Raw genomic sequence first — 15000 nt, 5'->3', positions numbered from 1 at the left:
CAGTCACAATGATGATGATGATGATGATAATGATGGAAACTGTGTGGCTGGGCGGCGCTGAGCAGCAGGGGGCGCTGTGCTCTTACCAGTGTGGAAACAGCAGAGGTGTACATAGGAGTGTGTCCCGTCGACATCAACACTGGCTGCAAAACAACAGAGAACTGACTGTACAGGCAGGTGAGGGGGGGGGGGGGTAGAGGGAGGGGAGGGGGGTGAGAGGGTAACTGACTGTACAGGCAGGTGAGGAAGGGGGGTAGAGGGAGGGGAGGGGGGTGAGAGGGTAACTGACTGTACAGGCAGGTGAGGGGGGGGGGGGGTAGAGGGAGGGGAGGGGGGTGAGAGGGTAACTGACTGTGAAGCTATACTTATAGTCACCACCACCACCACCATCATCATCATCATCATCATCATCACCACTGCAACCACTGATCATCTACAGTTTATTCCTAGCATCAATATTTCACTGTGAAACGTATTTAATGACATATTGCTTGGGGGAAATAGTTCCAAATCTGTCCATGCACGGCCCCTCTGTTCCCACAGTACTGGGTTAGTAGACTCACGAGTCCGCCTGTAAACGCGGCGCTCAACTAGATGTTTCGGTGGCGGAGAGGTGGAGATCTCAAAAGTCTGGCATCGCGAGACTACAGGGTTAGGGAATGAGCTGCAATTGCTCTTTACTAACACATGGGGGCGCAAACACATCTGTCTGAACTAACCAAACACAAAAAGGACCTTTATACCGGAACCAGAACCAACAAAGTAGGGCAGTCTTCCAGAAATAGGGCCGTGTGATGATCTTCAAAACATCTCAAATAACCTGCACCATTTTAAAGATCAGTGTCAAGGTATTCCAACTGTTATCAACCAGTAGTCTAGGACCAGGTCTAGCTGGGTAGAGTATTGACCAGGTAACACTAGCATTTACAGTATCAGGACCCTCATGGATAGTCCATAAACACTATCAGCCTTATGATGTCATAATGCAAAGATTCCAATATGACATCATAGACATATGATGTGAAAGGCATAACGATGATGTCATAAAGCCAATGTTACAATGCAACACAAATGAACAGTGAGCACAGACGCTCTGTTGGTGTTGTCACAAAGCAAACATAACCAGAGGGAGGTCATAATATTCTGTGGTGCGATTAAGAAGAGAAGCCATTATGACATCATAGACACATCCTCAGTAAGGTCAATGAAACCCGAGAAACTAGCGGAATGATTTTTTTTTCTTCTTCCCGGAAATATCTGGAATCATTTAATTTCCTTAAGTGATGGTAAGTAAGCAGGCAGATAACAAGATGATATAGTACATGGTGGAGCTGGAACCCACACATTGACATTGGGGATTTTCATATCTTGGCTTTAAATGGCGTCTTTAAGAGGATAAGTCTGAGTATTCCAGTAGCACAGATACATGAGACAGGCTATGAAAGACAAACAAACGGACACACTGCAGTACACGTCCATTACAGAGAAAAATGTTAACGAATGTATCCCAAGATGATTCACTGCAATAGACAATTATGAAATGTAGATATAGTATACAGAACGCTGGAGGAGGGGGGGGGGGGGGGGGGGGCGGGGGGGGGGGTTCACAGGTGCAGGTAGGTAACCCGTAACAGCAGATGGATGCAGTGTGTACGCAGCACACTTGTCCTCACTGTATATCTGCATTCATGTATTTCATGTAAGGTGAGTGAGTTGGCGTTGGCGCTCCGGTCGGATGTGCCTGTTGGCTGCACGCCTGTGGGCTCTAGCGTCTGTCTGCGCGTGGCGGGGAGTCCACCTGTCTGGAAACATCTGTCCACTGCTCTCACAGACGTCTGGACGCTGCCTCTAGGGGCCCCGGTCAGACTGGATGAGACGCGCGGACCTGTCCACACTGTTAAAGGCTCTCTCTCGGAGAGCCTGGTCAATGTCACCATGCATTAGGCCCTGCGTCTGTCCTGGAAACCATCTTCCTATCTGTTCTGTGTGTGTGTGCGGTTCCGCGGTACCCAGAGACGGAGCCGTGCATGTGGGCACTGCGTAGTGAAGGCCGGGTGTGCACGTTGACCCCTGACCCTGGATGTGAGCCAGGCGGTGCGGTTAGAGTGTAAGCAGATGTCCTCCTACCTTCCAGGAGATTGATTTGTGTTTTTGGACGTAGCGCTTCGCATGTAAATATGTTTATGCACTGTATGTCTATCTTGCATATGTACCGAGTGTGTGTGTGTGTGTGTCCTACCTTGATGGGGGAGATGTGTGTGTGTGGTGTGTAGCCGTGCATGGCCTCCATGGCGGCAAGGTTCTTGTCGCTCATGTGAAGCATCTCTGCACTCTTCCCTGGAGCCAGGTGGGCGGGGCTGTGCTCCAAGGGGGGCGTCTCCTCATCCTGGTACCTGTACTTCTACAGACACACATAGAGGGGGTGGGGGAGGTGGAGGGGGGGGCACACAGAGGAGGGGAGGAGGGAGGGGGGTGTTACTGCTAACAGGTGCCACGTATCGGGCGCAGACCACATTAACAATAATCGGTTCAGTGCAGATTCAGGAAGACGGGTGTGTTTGTGTCTCTGACCACCGCTCCCAAAAAGGTGAGAGTCCGTCAGTCCGCGGGACCACCATGACAGTCCGGACGCCCATGAATAACAGAACATGGGACCACCATGACAGTCCGTACGCCCACGAATAACAGAACATTTGCAGCAGCCACAAGGACAATTTGTAGGCAGCTTGCACAGACGCACACACAGAGAGGACGACCCCCTAACAGGGACCACGATGTGCTTTTCGCAGCCTCCACTGCTCAGCCCCACCAGAGCACAGCGCAGCCTCCATGACTCAGAGCAGCTCTTCTCTATCATCATGGAAACCATCCCATAATAACATGACCCCGCTGTCCTACCAGTGCCCCACACCTGGCAATCTCCCAGCAGCCCACTGTGCCGGCCACACACCTGGGATCGGATTACACTCCCAGCGAGATGGATGACGCGCCGTTTTAGGGCAAACACACACACACACACAAACGCCATCACACATGTGCGGAGGCGCTGGGCTATATCGCGGAGCGGATCTGCCCTGCGGTCCTTGGGGGGGGGGGGGGGGGGTCCGTGTCTGATGCGCGTTTGTGTTCCCGGCGCTCGCCGGCCCCTCTGGAGGAGGGGAGGAGCCAGTGCAGGGATGTGGATGCGGGAGCGAGCCGCCCTCCACCAGTCCTCCGCCAGGCCCCGGAAGATTCTAGGAGTTACACGGAGCGTTGCCTGGAGGCCTTGTGTTGAGTGTGGCATTAGGATTGGTGTCACGGTGCTCCCCGCTCCCCCCCCCCCCCTGCTCCCAGATCAGCTGCTGCCTAGCAACCACGGCAGTGCTAGAGAGAGCAGAGCAGAGCTGGAGCGGAGGGGGGTGGGGGGGTGGCAGGGGAGACGCCAGATCACATTACACTGAGAGAGCAAGACCTGAACAGAGAGCGAGAGAGAGAGAGAGGGAGAGAGAGAGGAGAGAGATAGAGAGAGAGATAGAGAGAGGAGAGAGAGAGAGATAGAGAGAGGAGAGAGAGAGAGAGGAGAGGGAGAGAGAGGAGAGGGAGAGAGGAGAGGGGGAGAGAGAGGAGAGAGAGAAGGAGGGAAATATGAGGTGAGATGTAAAGGGAGAGGAGAAAGTGAAGATGGAGGGATGGAAGGGGGGAGGAGAGGAGGAGTAGGAGAAGAGAGAAATGGGAGAGGGTGAGCTACAGAGAGAAAAATGACACTGCAGCAGTGGGGGGGGGGCTTAGGAGGAGAGAGGAAGTGATGAGAAGGAGAACACAATGAAATAAAGAAGTGAAGGGAGCAGAACTACTGTATGACTGGAGAACATTCCTCCTTTTGTCAGGTCAGCAGATGCAACAGAACCCATCTGACTCTGATCGTGAAGCCATGCAAGCATCTTAAAGGGGAACGCCACTGTCATAGTAAGTTTAGCTCAAATGTCGCTCTGTCCTCAATGAAACCGATCCGTACACACCAACATTTAACCTATCCATGCAGTAGTAAGCTAGCTCCTTTTTCCTCTGTGCGCGCACCCCCTTTATAATGGAGGTCTATGGGCCTCTGCTAAAAACTATGATAAACATGCATTTTCAAGACAGGAAGCGCCAGGACGCCCCTTAGAATGCCGCTCAGTAGAATGTTGTCTTGTGAAATGAATCACCATCCCCATGTGTTGACGTGTTAGGCATGGCTAGGAGGATTTAAACAATCGTCTAGCTTTACCGCGGCGGAAGTTTACAGTGTGAAAGGTATGGTGTAGTGCGTTGGGCAAAATAGTTCTGACTCAAATGGAGCTTTTGTTTCAATATTCGGTTTGAGAATGCGATATATTTCACATGACAGCATAATGACACCGGTAAGATCACACCCTGCGCTTCCTGCCTTGAAAATGCATGTTTATCATAGTTTTTAGCAGAGGCCCATAGACCTCCATTATAAAGGGGGTGTGCGCACAGAGGAAAAAGGAGCTAGCTTACTACTGCATGGATAGGTTAAATGTTGGTGTGTACGGATCGGTTTCATTGAGGACAAAGCGACATTTGAGCTAAACTTGCTATGACAGCGGCGTTCCTCTTTAACTATCCTGTGAGACTGTAAACGTGCAGCGGTTGTTTCAGCAGATTGAATGTTATTGTGTATCAAAAGCTGCTCGCTCTTGAGATAGCTCAGTCAATGAAACGTCTGGTGTGGCTTTAAAGTCGCACTGAAATGAAAAAAGCATTCTGTCCCATTTTGGTTCACATAATTGGTCATAGTGTTCACCTATTCAACGATGTATGCCCAAAAAATTACAAAATTCTACTTGTGTTATAATTTTATATCAATGTATATAATTTCTTACTTCCTGGAAAACGGTAGGTCATGTGCAATGACGACAACAGGTACCTTAGATTTTAGGCCAATAATCTCACGACATCCACCCGTCAATCAACGCTATCTTTCTATCGAATCTGTCTAAAGTTCTTGAAACCCGTCCACTTGTCAATGTTCCAATCAAATTCCTCTGAACATATGTCCCACCCTCATAGCTTGTTTGCGTCGGAAATACGTCAAACTACGGAAGTTAGATGATCTCAAACGTCCGTTTATGTGCGACCTTAAGGGCCAGAGCAGGTCAGCAGCTGGGTAGAGGCACTCACAGCAACTCGCTTCCATCTCCTCTGGTCAACTCAACAAAAGTATTATATTGAGTGTGAATCAAGAAATCCAAAATGGAGTTTTGAGTTATTAAAATAATGTGAATCAGAGAGTAACGATGTTATACATGTCCGGCAGTATGTGTATGTACTGTAAGCCTGCGTCTAGAGCTTCGGCCCATTTGTGGAATCACCCTCAAACATGTTCGGTCTTATTAGTCCACACATTCCCTTTGCTTGGACCGGTCTGCTGCTCACTCCATAATGTAATGAGACTTGTTCCAGAGGGAAGCCAGCATGGAGGAGGAGCCGGGGGGGGGGGGGGGGGGGGGGAGATGGAGAGAGAAGTACAAAGATACGGATGAAGGGAGAGAGAAAAGTTATGTGAATTTAATTGCGCCTCCCACCCCCACAACAGCGCAGGGTGCACCATGGGAGATCAGCCTGGTTGTGAAGTGGAAGCGGTGCAGATAATGCAAGCAGCAGAAGTGGGTCAAATCCATCCAGAGAAACACATATGCTCAGTAAGCGACTATTCCGACTAGCTGTCTGAATGGGCAAAGAATATGAACAACAAAAACTCCAATAATGTACCTTGAATGTATCTCGGAGTCATCAAAAAACAGAGAGATTGCCAGCGGGCGCCGGGCGGGGGGGCTGGAGCTGGTGGGAGTAGCACCGTGATCTGGTGGTGTTCTGGTAAAGACCTTATGAGTGGATCCCCAGGGTGCGCTGAGCATCGAGGGTCCCGGCTCCATCAATCCCCCCCCGCTCCTAAATCCTCTAGAACTGACAAAGTCAGCTTCAACTTAACCTGCGCAACCAAGTTCTCCCTGCCAGCCATACAACTCTCTAGTCTGAGGACCACAAACGAGACGCGTGCTTACTGTACATACGCTGTAGCAGAGCCACCAAAGGCACGTGTTTTCAATGATTGGTCTCGTAAAACAAACTAACATGTTTCCCATTGCTGTGTTGTGTCATATGTGTTTTACATAACCGTAAAGTAAACCCCAGCAGGATGCATGGCAGCTTCCCCTCCTCCTCCATCCCTCTCCACCCCCTCCGTGGAGAGAGAGAGCAGAGGCGCTGCTGGTCCAGTCGGACAGAGTTTTGAGGGGAACGTGCCTGACTGATGTTGTCAGGGGAACGTGTCAGATTGTAGATGACCTTGGGAGAGGAGCCGTAATAGAGGGGTTAGTTGTAACGCAACACGCAAAGGACCAATGACCTGGTCTTAGACAGGAAACCAGACCCCGGCCACGCTGAGGTCCGAGAGGAAGTACAGAATTACCTCCATCATCATCGAGGGAAAGATCAAAGGTCTAGGGATCAATAATCGATCAATGAATCTCCCACAGCTGTGATTACAAACTCCACAAAGCGTCTACCGGTCTCTGCTGTCCGCGAGTGGCCAGGGTCCTTCCACCTGGACCGGGCCTGAACGGTCAGACTGTGGCCAGGGTCCGTCCACCTGGACCGGGCCTGAACGGTCAGACTGTGGCCAGGGTCCGTCCACCTGGACCGGGCCTGAACGGTCAGACTGTGGAGAAGCAACTCTGGACTGAGGACTGAGGTCTGGCTGAGGACATGGGAGAGTTCTGGGGGCTTTGTTAGTGGGAGTCACACACACACACACACACACACACACACACACACACACACACAGTCAGAGAACCTGGACAGCCTGGTCAGCCAGATTCAGAGAGGACCTTCAGGAGAGAGGGGTTCCGGAGCCCCACCTTGGTCCCAGCATATTAGGGCTGGTGAGAGCCAGAGAAGACTGGGCTGGCTGGACACTGCTAACAGACTGGGAGGAGGACCGTCTGAAGAATGGGCGCCATGTGGAACGGGACACTGGGTGGACTGCAACGCTGGACACAGCTCAAAGTTGGGTGGGGAGGGGTACGACGACGAGGCAGTGTGTTCTGAAAATGATCCTTTTCTCTGGGACCTTTCGTGTGAATTGGGCTAATATATACATAGGGAATGAACCGTGGGACAAAATGGAGGCTATTGTTAAATCGCAGAACAGATGAGTACATGACAGTCATTTAGTCACGTAATGATGATGTCACCCCCCCCCCCCCCCCCCCCCCCCGACGCACACCTGAGATCCATCCCTTATGACGTCATCGGTTCCAAGTAGACCCACCATGACAGGTTCCTCTACAGGGAAGCGGGATGTTATCATGGTGCTTCTCAGAAATAAAAACCGCTCCTCGCAAGGTCATCAGTTCTGATAACGCCAAACCTTACACCGTCTTTGCTGGAGTGCAGAGCAGAATGGTGGAAGTGAAGCATTTTGAGGTACAGTACGTGTTGAGAGCTATTGTGCAGCTCATGCTGATTAGATTACCCTTGCACTAAACAGCAGAAATGTGAGTGGTTCATTGATTACCGTCTACCAGCGGTAGCCTCCCTCTTGAGGGAGAACATGCCTTGGGGGAAGCATATGGCTCAGTGGCACAGCCTACTCATGCTGCTTGATACATGCCCTGTAGAAATGGCACATCTGAATGTCGCCATGCAAACGGGCTTGACCAATGCTTGATCTGAACACAGAGTACTGCTTGTCGAGCGTGAATAATATGGCTGAGTATAGCACCAACATGTATAGCCTACTGTGAGCAGTACAGTACAGTATGTAAGACCGATAGCCGACCAATGCTCAAATCCCCATGTTGAAATCACTTTAGTTAAATGCAAATGTACGGAAAGCATAAACAGGTTGATAAGAGTGCGACGTCAGCGATTTCATTGTGTCAGCGTTAGGGTTATATGAGGCATGCAACCCCCCTTTAGAACACCGTTTACTTGATAAATGCAGTGGAATACACACACACACACACACACACACACACGCGCACACACACACACACACACACACACACACACGGGCACGTGCACTATGGCTCCTCATTCATCTTTTCAAAAAATCTCATCTCGCCCTCTGCCCGACGTGAAATCCTTTGCAAATCGCAGTAAAGCACCGTAGGCTACCGTAACACAAACAGTCAAGATGATCTGCATCGATAAAGACATCGCGAGCGGCATACGCTTACCTTGCAACCGAACATGAGCGAGAGAGTCCGGTTGCTGCAGATGACCTTACACTGACACATCACTGGCGAAAGGCACTTTAAATTCCTAACAGGCGGAGACATCAGTTCAAACCCCATATACCAGACCACGCCGGTCCACCGCCAGAGCCGCGACGCTGGAGCCCCGAGAGAGAGCGAGAGTAGTGCCGCTGATAATGCAGGCGATCGTGTTGGTACCCAGATGGAACTTGGCAGTCGATGTTCAACTCCAGCGCGTGTTTATGTGTGACGGGTAAATGCAACTTTAACTCCGACTACGCTGTTGAAACTCTTGCTGATGCTGATGGCCTACTTATAAAATTCCCCCATGCTCTGACGTTTGGGATGTGCTGTTTGTTTAGAAGGATCAATCATGATTGTATCATGGAGCCTATCAGTCTACTGGTCTCTCTCTCTCTCTCTCTCTCTCTCTCTCTTTCACACACACACATACACACACACACACACACACACACACACACACACACACACACACACACACACGGTCTCTCTTCCCCTCTCTCTCTTGCTCTCTACCACTCTCTCGAAACCGTAACGTTTGTACTCTATGCGCAATCTGAACCGAAACGTAAATGATAGGCTACGTTGCATACTGAAACGGATCATACGCCAGCGGAGCAAAATATATGGTTGGACCCCCACCCAGTACTGGCCATCTGACCTCCATAGAACCTGAACGTTTGCTTTAATCACAGCACACACCATTCAGATCACCTACTTCTTTTGGATGTAATTTCTACGTCAAAAAATAGCCTACACTGTCTTCTGCTGGAGAACACCTAAGCAGTGTGCTTTGGTATACATGTAGTTAAGGTTCATTACATTGCCTAAAATGCAGTGATGGCTCCACCTTCTGGACGCGGAGCGAGGCGCCCGGTGGGAGCTGTCCTTGGTGCTGAAATGCTTCAATACGGTATTTAGGCAACACGAACGTCCTTGGTGCTAATGGTCTGTCATGTCCCATATGTCAGAAAGCGCCGTCACCAAAACATCCTATTATACACATGATCAAATACACACTCATACAAGGTCATTTACAAGGTCTCCGTGTCCATTGGCGCTTCCATATTTCATCTGTGGGCTTACAGCAGGAGCGAGCCTTGATAACACATGTAAGCAGCTACTGAGGACGAGAAACAGATCTCCCTTTAATCCACCATCCATGCAATCTATTAACCATCAGGAAACCTATGGAGCCACTTCACCTGCCACCCCCCCCCCCCAACACACACACACACACACCAGAGTATGTAGCCTAATAGTAGCCCTTCTGAAAGATAATGGTTTTAGAGTGTTAGAAGCATAAGTGTAGGAACCGGGGTTCCCACACAATATTGGAAACCGTTGGATTTGTCCCACCCCAAAATGATCCTGTGGACTCAGAGCACGTATGACCGAAGCAGAAACAGAGAGTTGAAGCCATTTTCTTCAATATGAAAAAGGCAAAGTGGGTTGTATAAGACTTAGATATTGCACTGATCATTTCATTTCGTGACTGACTGACTCAATATTGACTGCTCATGCTAATGGTACATTCAGATAATGGTATAGCATTTTTTTTTTTTTTAACTACTCCAAATATGCCCCCCCCCCCCCAATGCCAAACTCACTCCTACTGCCTTGATTAGAAGGATATCACGTTGTACGTAATGACTGTACTGTGTGTGCTGACTGACCACGTCCACAGGGTGGAGCGAGAGAGCCAGGTGGAACGAATATTGTGCATTCATCTCAGGACCGACTGCGGCGGGGCTCCGCGCTCTCGAGTGACGTCAATGTAAAACCCAACAGATGCGACCGTTCGAGGCGCACCGGGCGCGTGGGTTGAGATACCTTTTGAAGATCTAACCCTAAACGTTTTCTCTCCCTCAGTATAATAACAGCCAGGCGGAGAGATTCTCGGAATTGATAAAAGCCTATGAGATGGCAATAGACGCTGATCCTGCTTAGACCTGTCATGCTCGTATACAGTAGTTGGACTGTTGCCTCTGGCCTGCCGAGAGTCGAATCCGAGAGACCTCTGAGTCTATAGACTAACAAATCAATTGTGTACACAACGAAGTACTTACAAGAGGATCTTTAGGCGATCAATATCAAATCATAAATTAGACAATCTTGCCTGGGAGCAAACATGCTCTCAAACAGCTCAGTGTAAAAATCCTTGGAATATTTTTTTTCTTTCTTAAAGGTCATAACTATATTAAACATTGGCCACATTGCTGCACGCTTTAAATAGCTGGTCTATCTGGTTGAATTGGTTATTAGCCTATGTTTTTATTAATTGGTAAATTCATTATTTGGGGGTAATTGACTTTTTCTCTGTGTGTGTGTGTGAGAGAGAGAAAGAGAGATCTGTCTATCCAGCTGTGCGTGATTTCTCTGTCTGACCAAGCTGTGCTTTTCAACCCCGCGACGCCGTTTCCATGGATATTGGTGTTCTAAAATAGAACTCTGGCCGTGTTTGCCGTTCTGAATGTTATGGAGACAGAGCTTTGATAGAATGCTCAGATGTTTCATGATATTTATATCATGACAAACACACATATGTACCATAATAGATCGTATATGCACTTCTGCTAATTATTACACAGGTAAAAAAACAAAAACAGGCATTAAATAAAACCTTCAAATATATTCTATATATATATTCAAATATATTCCAAAATCAGCAGTTATATTAGGCTACATTAAAAGAGAGATTGTATTGTTAGTGGATAGACTGATAGAATGTGTAGTGCCTTCTATGGACAGTGAGGTATCCCTGTCAGTTGCTTGCTCTCTGAGGCTGCTAATGATGCGAACCCCGGCTCAGCACACGACCTGCAGCTCTGTGGGACTGACCTGTTCCTCTGTCTCCTGCCCCGTGAGACTGGCCTGCCCCTCTGCCTGCTCCTCTGTGGGCTTGGCCCCCCCGTCATTCTGCAGCTGGCACAGTGGTACATCCCATCCAAGAGAACATACCACAGAATGTACCATTGTGTGGTTATACAGGTGAGCCACATGCTCCTAGTAGGGTACAGCACTATGGAACAGTGGAGGTAAAATAACTGCACAAGGAATAATGAACAGCAGTAAGCCTACTGCATTGTGTGATACAGCATTCCACATTCCAGTACCTAGACACTGCTAGAATGAACCTCATATTGCCATTCTGATTGGCGTTACAGTGAGCTACTGTTGCTTCACACAGTGCTACAGTGTGTTCAGTGCTTAATCCTGTAGTGTGCCCAGTTCAGGGTACAGGTGAACCTGGAATCCTAGCGCTGCACTGAAGAAGCACATACAGAGAGGAAACCCCACAAGACCCAGAGTGTTTCCATGACAACATCTGCAAAGGGTGGGATTCCCCAACGATTAGCTGGTTGGAGAGCTGTCTTGTGGTCACCATGATGAGGACGACTGCGCTGGCTAACTCCAGGACACTTTAACAGGGCACAAAGCCCACAAGCCTCTACCTTCTCCTCCACCTCCGCCACCCCGGCCTCTACCTGCTCCTCAGCCTCCAACACCCCGGCCTCTACTTGCTTCTCAGCCTCCGCCACCCCGGCCTCTACCTGCTTCTCAGCCTCCAACACCCCGGCCTCTACCTGCTCCTCAGCCTCCAACACCCCGGCCTCTACTTGCTTCTCAGCCTCCGCCACCCCGGCCTCTACCTGCTTCTCAGCCTCAAACACCACAGCCTCTACCTGCTCCTCAGCCTCGGCCACCCCAGCCTCTACCTGCTCCTCAGCCTCCATCCTCCCAGCCTCTACCTGCTTCTCAGCCTCCATCCTCCCAGCCTCTACCTGCTCCTCAGCCTCCATCCTCCCAGCCTCTACCTGCTCCTCAGCCTCCATCCTCCAGCCTCTACCTGCTCCTCAGCCTCCATCCTCCCAGCCTCTACCTGCTCCTCAGCCTCCACCCTCCAGCCTCTACCTGCTTCTCAGCCTCCATCCTCCCAGCCTCTACCTGCTCCTCAGCCTCCATCCTCCCAGCCTCTACCTGCTCCTCAGCCTCCATCCTCCCAGCCTCTACCTGCTCCTCAGCCTCCATCCTCCCAGCCTCTACCCTCAGCCCGTTTGGTAAGCATTGACTGTCACATCCCAGATGAAAACCGAGCTCCATGTAATGATCAGAGAGCTGCTGGTTCAGTAGTAGTGTGTTATCTTCAGATGGCCTGGCCTCAGCCAGCCGGGGTGGAGACTGTGATCATGCCCAGGCTTCCCAGCGCGTGGATCCCATGTAGGTCAGACCAGCAGCCAGACTCCCCTAGTCCCCCCCCAGAACACAGTCTGGCTGGCACTGAACTCTGACAGGACTCTGTTGGCTTAGTCAGATATAGCCAATACAGACAATATTATTTTGTTACTCAGCAAAGTGAAGACATTTTTTGAAAGATGATGGCCTTTTCTCCACGGTGGCTACAGTTGTAGCCCCCCACCTTTTATGTAAAAAGCAACATTTTGCACTTAAATAACACATATCCACTGATGTCCACTCAGCTATTATGGTATCCACTAGCCTGGCTTCACGACCCTAATCACATGATCTCACGTGCTCGTGGAGAGCGATCACGTGATCAGGGTTGTGAAGCCAGGCTAGTGGACATCGGTGGATATGTGCTATTTAAGTGCAAAATGTGCTTTTGTGCTATCTGATGTCTGGGATCCATAATGCTGTGTGAAGGGTTGGAATTGGGGGGTTAGATCACCAAATGATTCCCGAGCGCGGCACCGCTGCTGCTCACCGCTCCCCCAGGGGATGGGTCAAATGCGGAGAACAAATTTCACACTCAGGTGTGTGACAATCAGTGGGACTTTAACTTTAAATATAATGTCCTCTTTCTTCCCAGTCAACCATACGAATGAGCCCACCAACCAAACATCTGACCCTCCTCTCTGACGGCTAGTGGACTAGTGGACTAGTGGACAAACTAGGATGAGGAACACTGTTCCTGTACTGTAAAAACAATGTAACCATCTTAAAACCACTTTATCAACTAAGAACAGGGGGGACTGAGCTTTTGCTGTCGTAGCCCCAAAACTCTGGAATGAACTGGCCCTGCCCATTAGGCTGGCCCCTACGCTTCCAGTGTTTAAGTCCCGCTTAAAAACACATCTGTTCTCACTGGCGTTTTAATACTTAGTAGGCTATCAGAGTGGTTTATCTTTATTATTATGTTTCTTGGTTTCTATTGTCCTATATTGTGTTGTTGTGTTTCTTATGTTCCATTAGTTCCTTTTGCCCTACTGTGTGTGTTGTGTTTCTTGTATCGTTTGAAATGGAAAGCACTTTCGTCAACTCTTGTTGTTTTAAATGTGCTCTATAAATAAAGTTGGATTGGATTAGATTGGAAGAAACCGTCTGACCAGTCTAAAAACAGATGATGTGATGTTGATTTCCATCTCACCTCCATTCAAGACCACTATAGGACCTCTGGGCTAGGAGGTGTGTTATAGGACCTCTGGGCTAGGAGGTGTGCTATAGGACCTCTGGGCTAGGAGGTGTGTTATAGGACCTCTGGGCTAGGAGGTGTGTTATAGGACCTCTGGGCTAGGAGGTGTGCTATAGGACCTCTGGGCTAGGAGGTGTGTTATAGGACCTCTGGGCTAGGAGGTGTGCTATAGGACCTCTGGGCTAGGAGGTGTGTTATAGGACCTCTGGGCTAGGAGGTGTGCTATAGGACCTCTGGGCTAGGAGGTGTGTTATAGGACCTCTGGGCTAGGAGGTGTGCTATAGGACCTCTGGGCTAGGAGGTGTGTTATAGGACCTCTGGGCTAGGAGGTGTGCTATAGGACCTCTGGGCTAGGAGGTGTGTTATAGGACCTCTGGGCTAGGAGGTGTGTTATAGGACCTCTGGGCTAGGAGGTGTGCTATAGGACCTCAGGGCTATGAGGTGTGCTATAGGACCTCTGGGCTAGGAGGTGTGCTATAGGACCTCTGGGCTAGGAGGTGTGTTATAGGACCTCTGGGCTAGGAGGTGTGCTATAGGACCTCTGGGCTAGGAGGTGTGCTATAGGACCTCAGGGCTAGGAGGTGTGCTATAGGACCTCTGGGCTAGGAGGTGTGCTATAGGACCTCTGGGCTAGGAGGTGTGTTATAGGACCTCTGGGCTAGGAGGTGTGCTATAGGACCTAAGATACAGTAAGTGGAAAAATGGAAGACCCACGTGACCACACGCACGCACGCACGCTCGCACACACACACACACACACACACACACACACACACACACACACACACACACACACACACACACACACTGTACACATGAACCCCCCCCCCACACACACACACACACAAACTACTTGCATATATTCCCTTAGGCCAGGCACTCGTAGACTGCTGTCTGTTGGTCTGGGCTCTTAAGTGCATTTAGCATTGGTGGCAGTGCGGACGGATCTCCCATGACCGGCATTAAGGGTTGGGCTTAAGGGCCCTGAGGATGGAGGGCCCCGTGGAGGGAGGGCCTGGAGGCTCCGTCTGTCCACCACTGGGACCTGGACCTGCTCTGGTCACCACAACATGGACACACACACATGAACCTGCCACACAAACACACAACCCTAATCATTATTTGTCTGTGACACACACAGTGAGACACATGTTATTATTCCTTACACACACACGCACATGCACACACACACACACACACACACACACACACACACACACACACACACACACACACACACACACACACACACACACACACACACACACACACACATCACAGTTACCTGGCAATGGTACGGCA

General features: G+C 49.9%; 1 protein-coding gene across 1 annotated transcript in view; it reads right to left on the bottom strand.

Moving 5' to 3' along the window:
• The window catches only part of dlg4a (discs, large homolog 4a), a gene marked incomplete at both ends in the record, with an annotated part of 72434 nt that overhangs the window by 33783 nt on the left and 23651 nt on the right, over window positions 1-15000 (bottom strand). Inside the window, 2 exons of the mRNA XM_084450305.1 lie at window positions 87-143; window positions 2240-2401. Of these exons, the coding sequence (XP_084306431.1) occupies window positions 87-143; window positions 2240-2401 (219 nt within the window). The remainder of the gene's footprint in view (window positions 1-86; window positions 144-2239; window positions 2402-15000) is intronic.

This window comes from Borostomias antarcticus (assembly GCF_949987555.1).
Source record: "Borostomias antarcticus genome assembly, chromosome: 15".
NCBI lineage: Eukaryota > Metazoa > Chordata > Actinopteri > Stomiiformes > Stomiidae > Borostomias > Borostomias antarcticus.
Note: the sequence above shows the minus strand (reverse complement) of the source record. Positions and strands in the feature narration are given on the sequence as shown.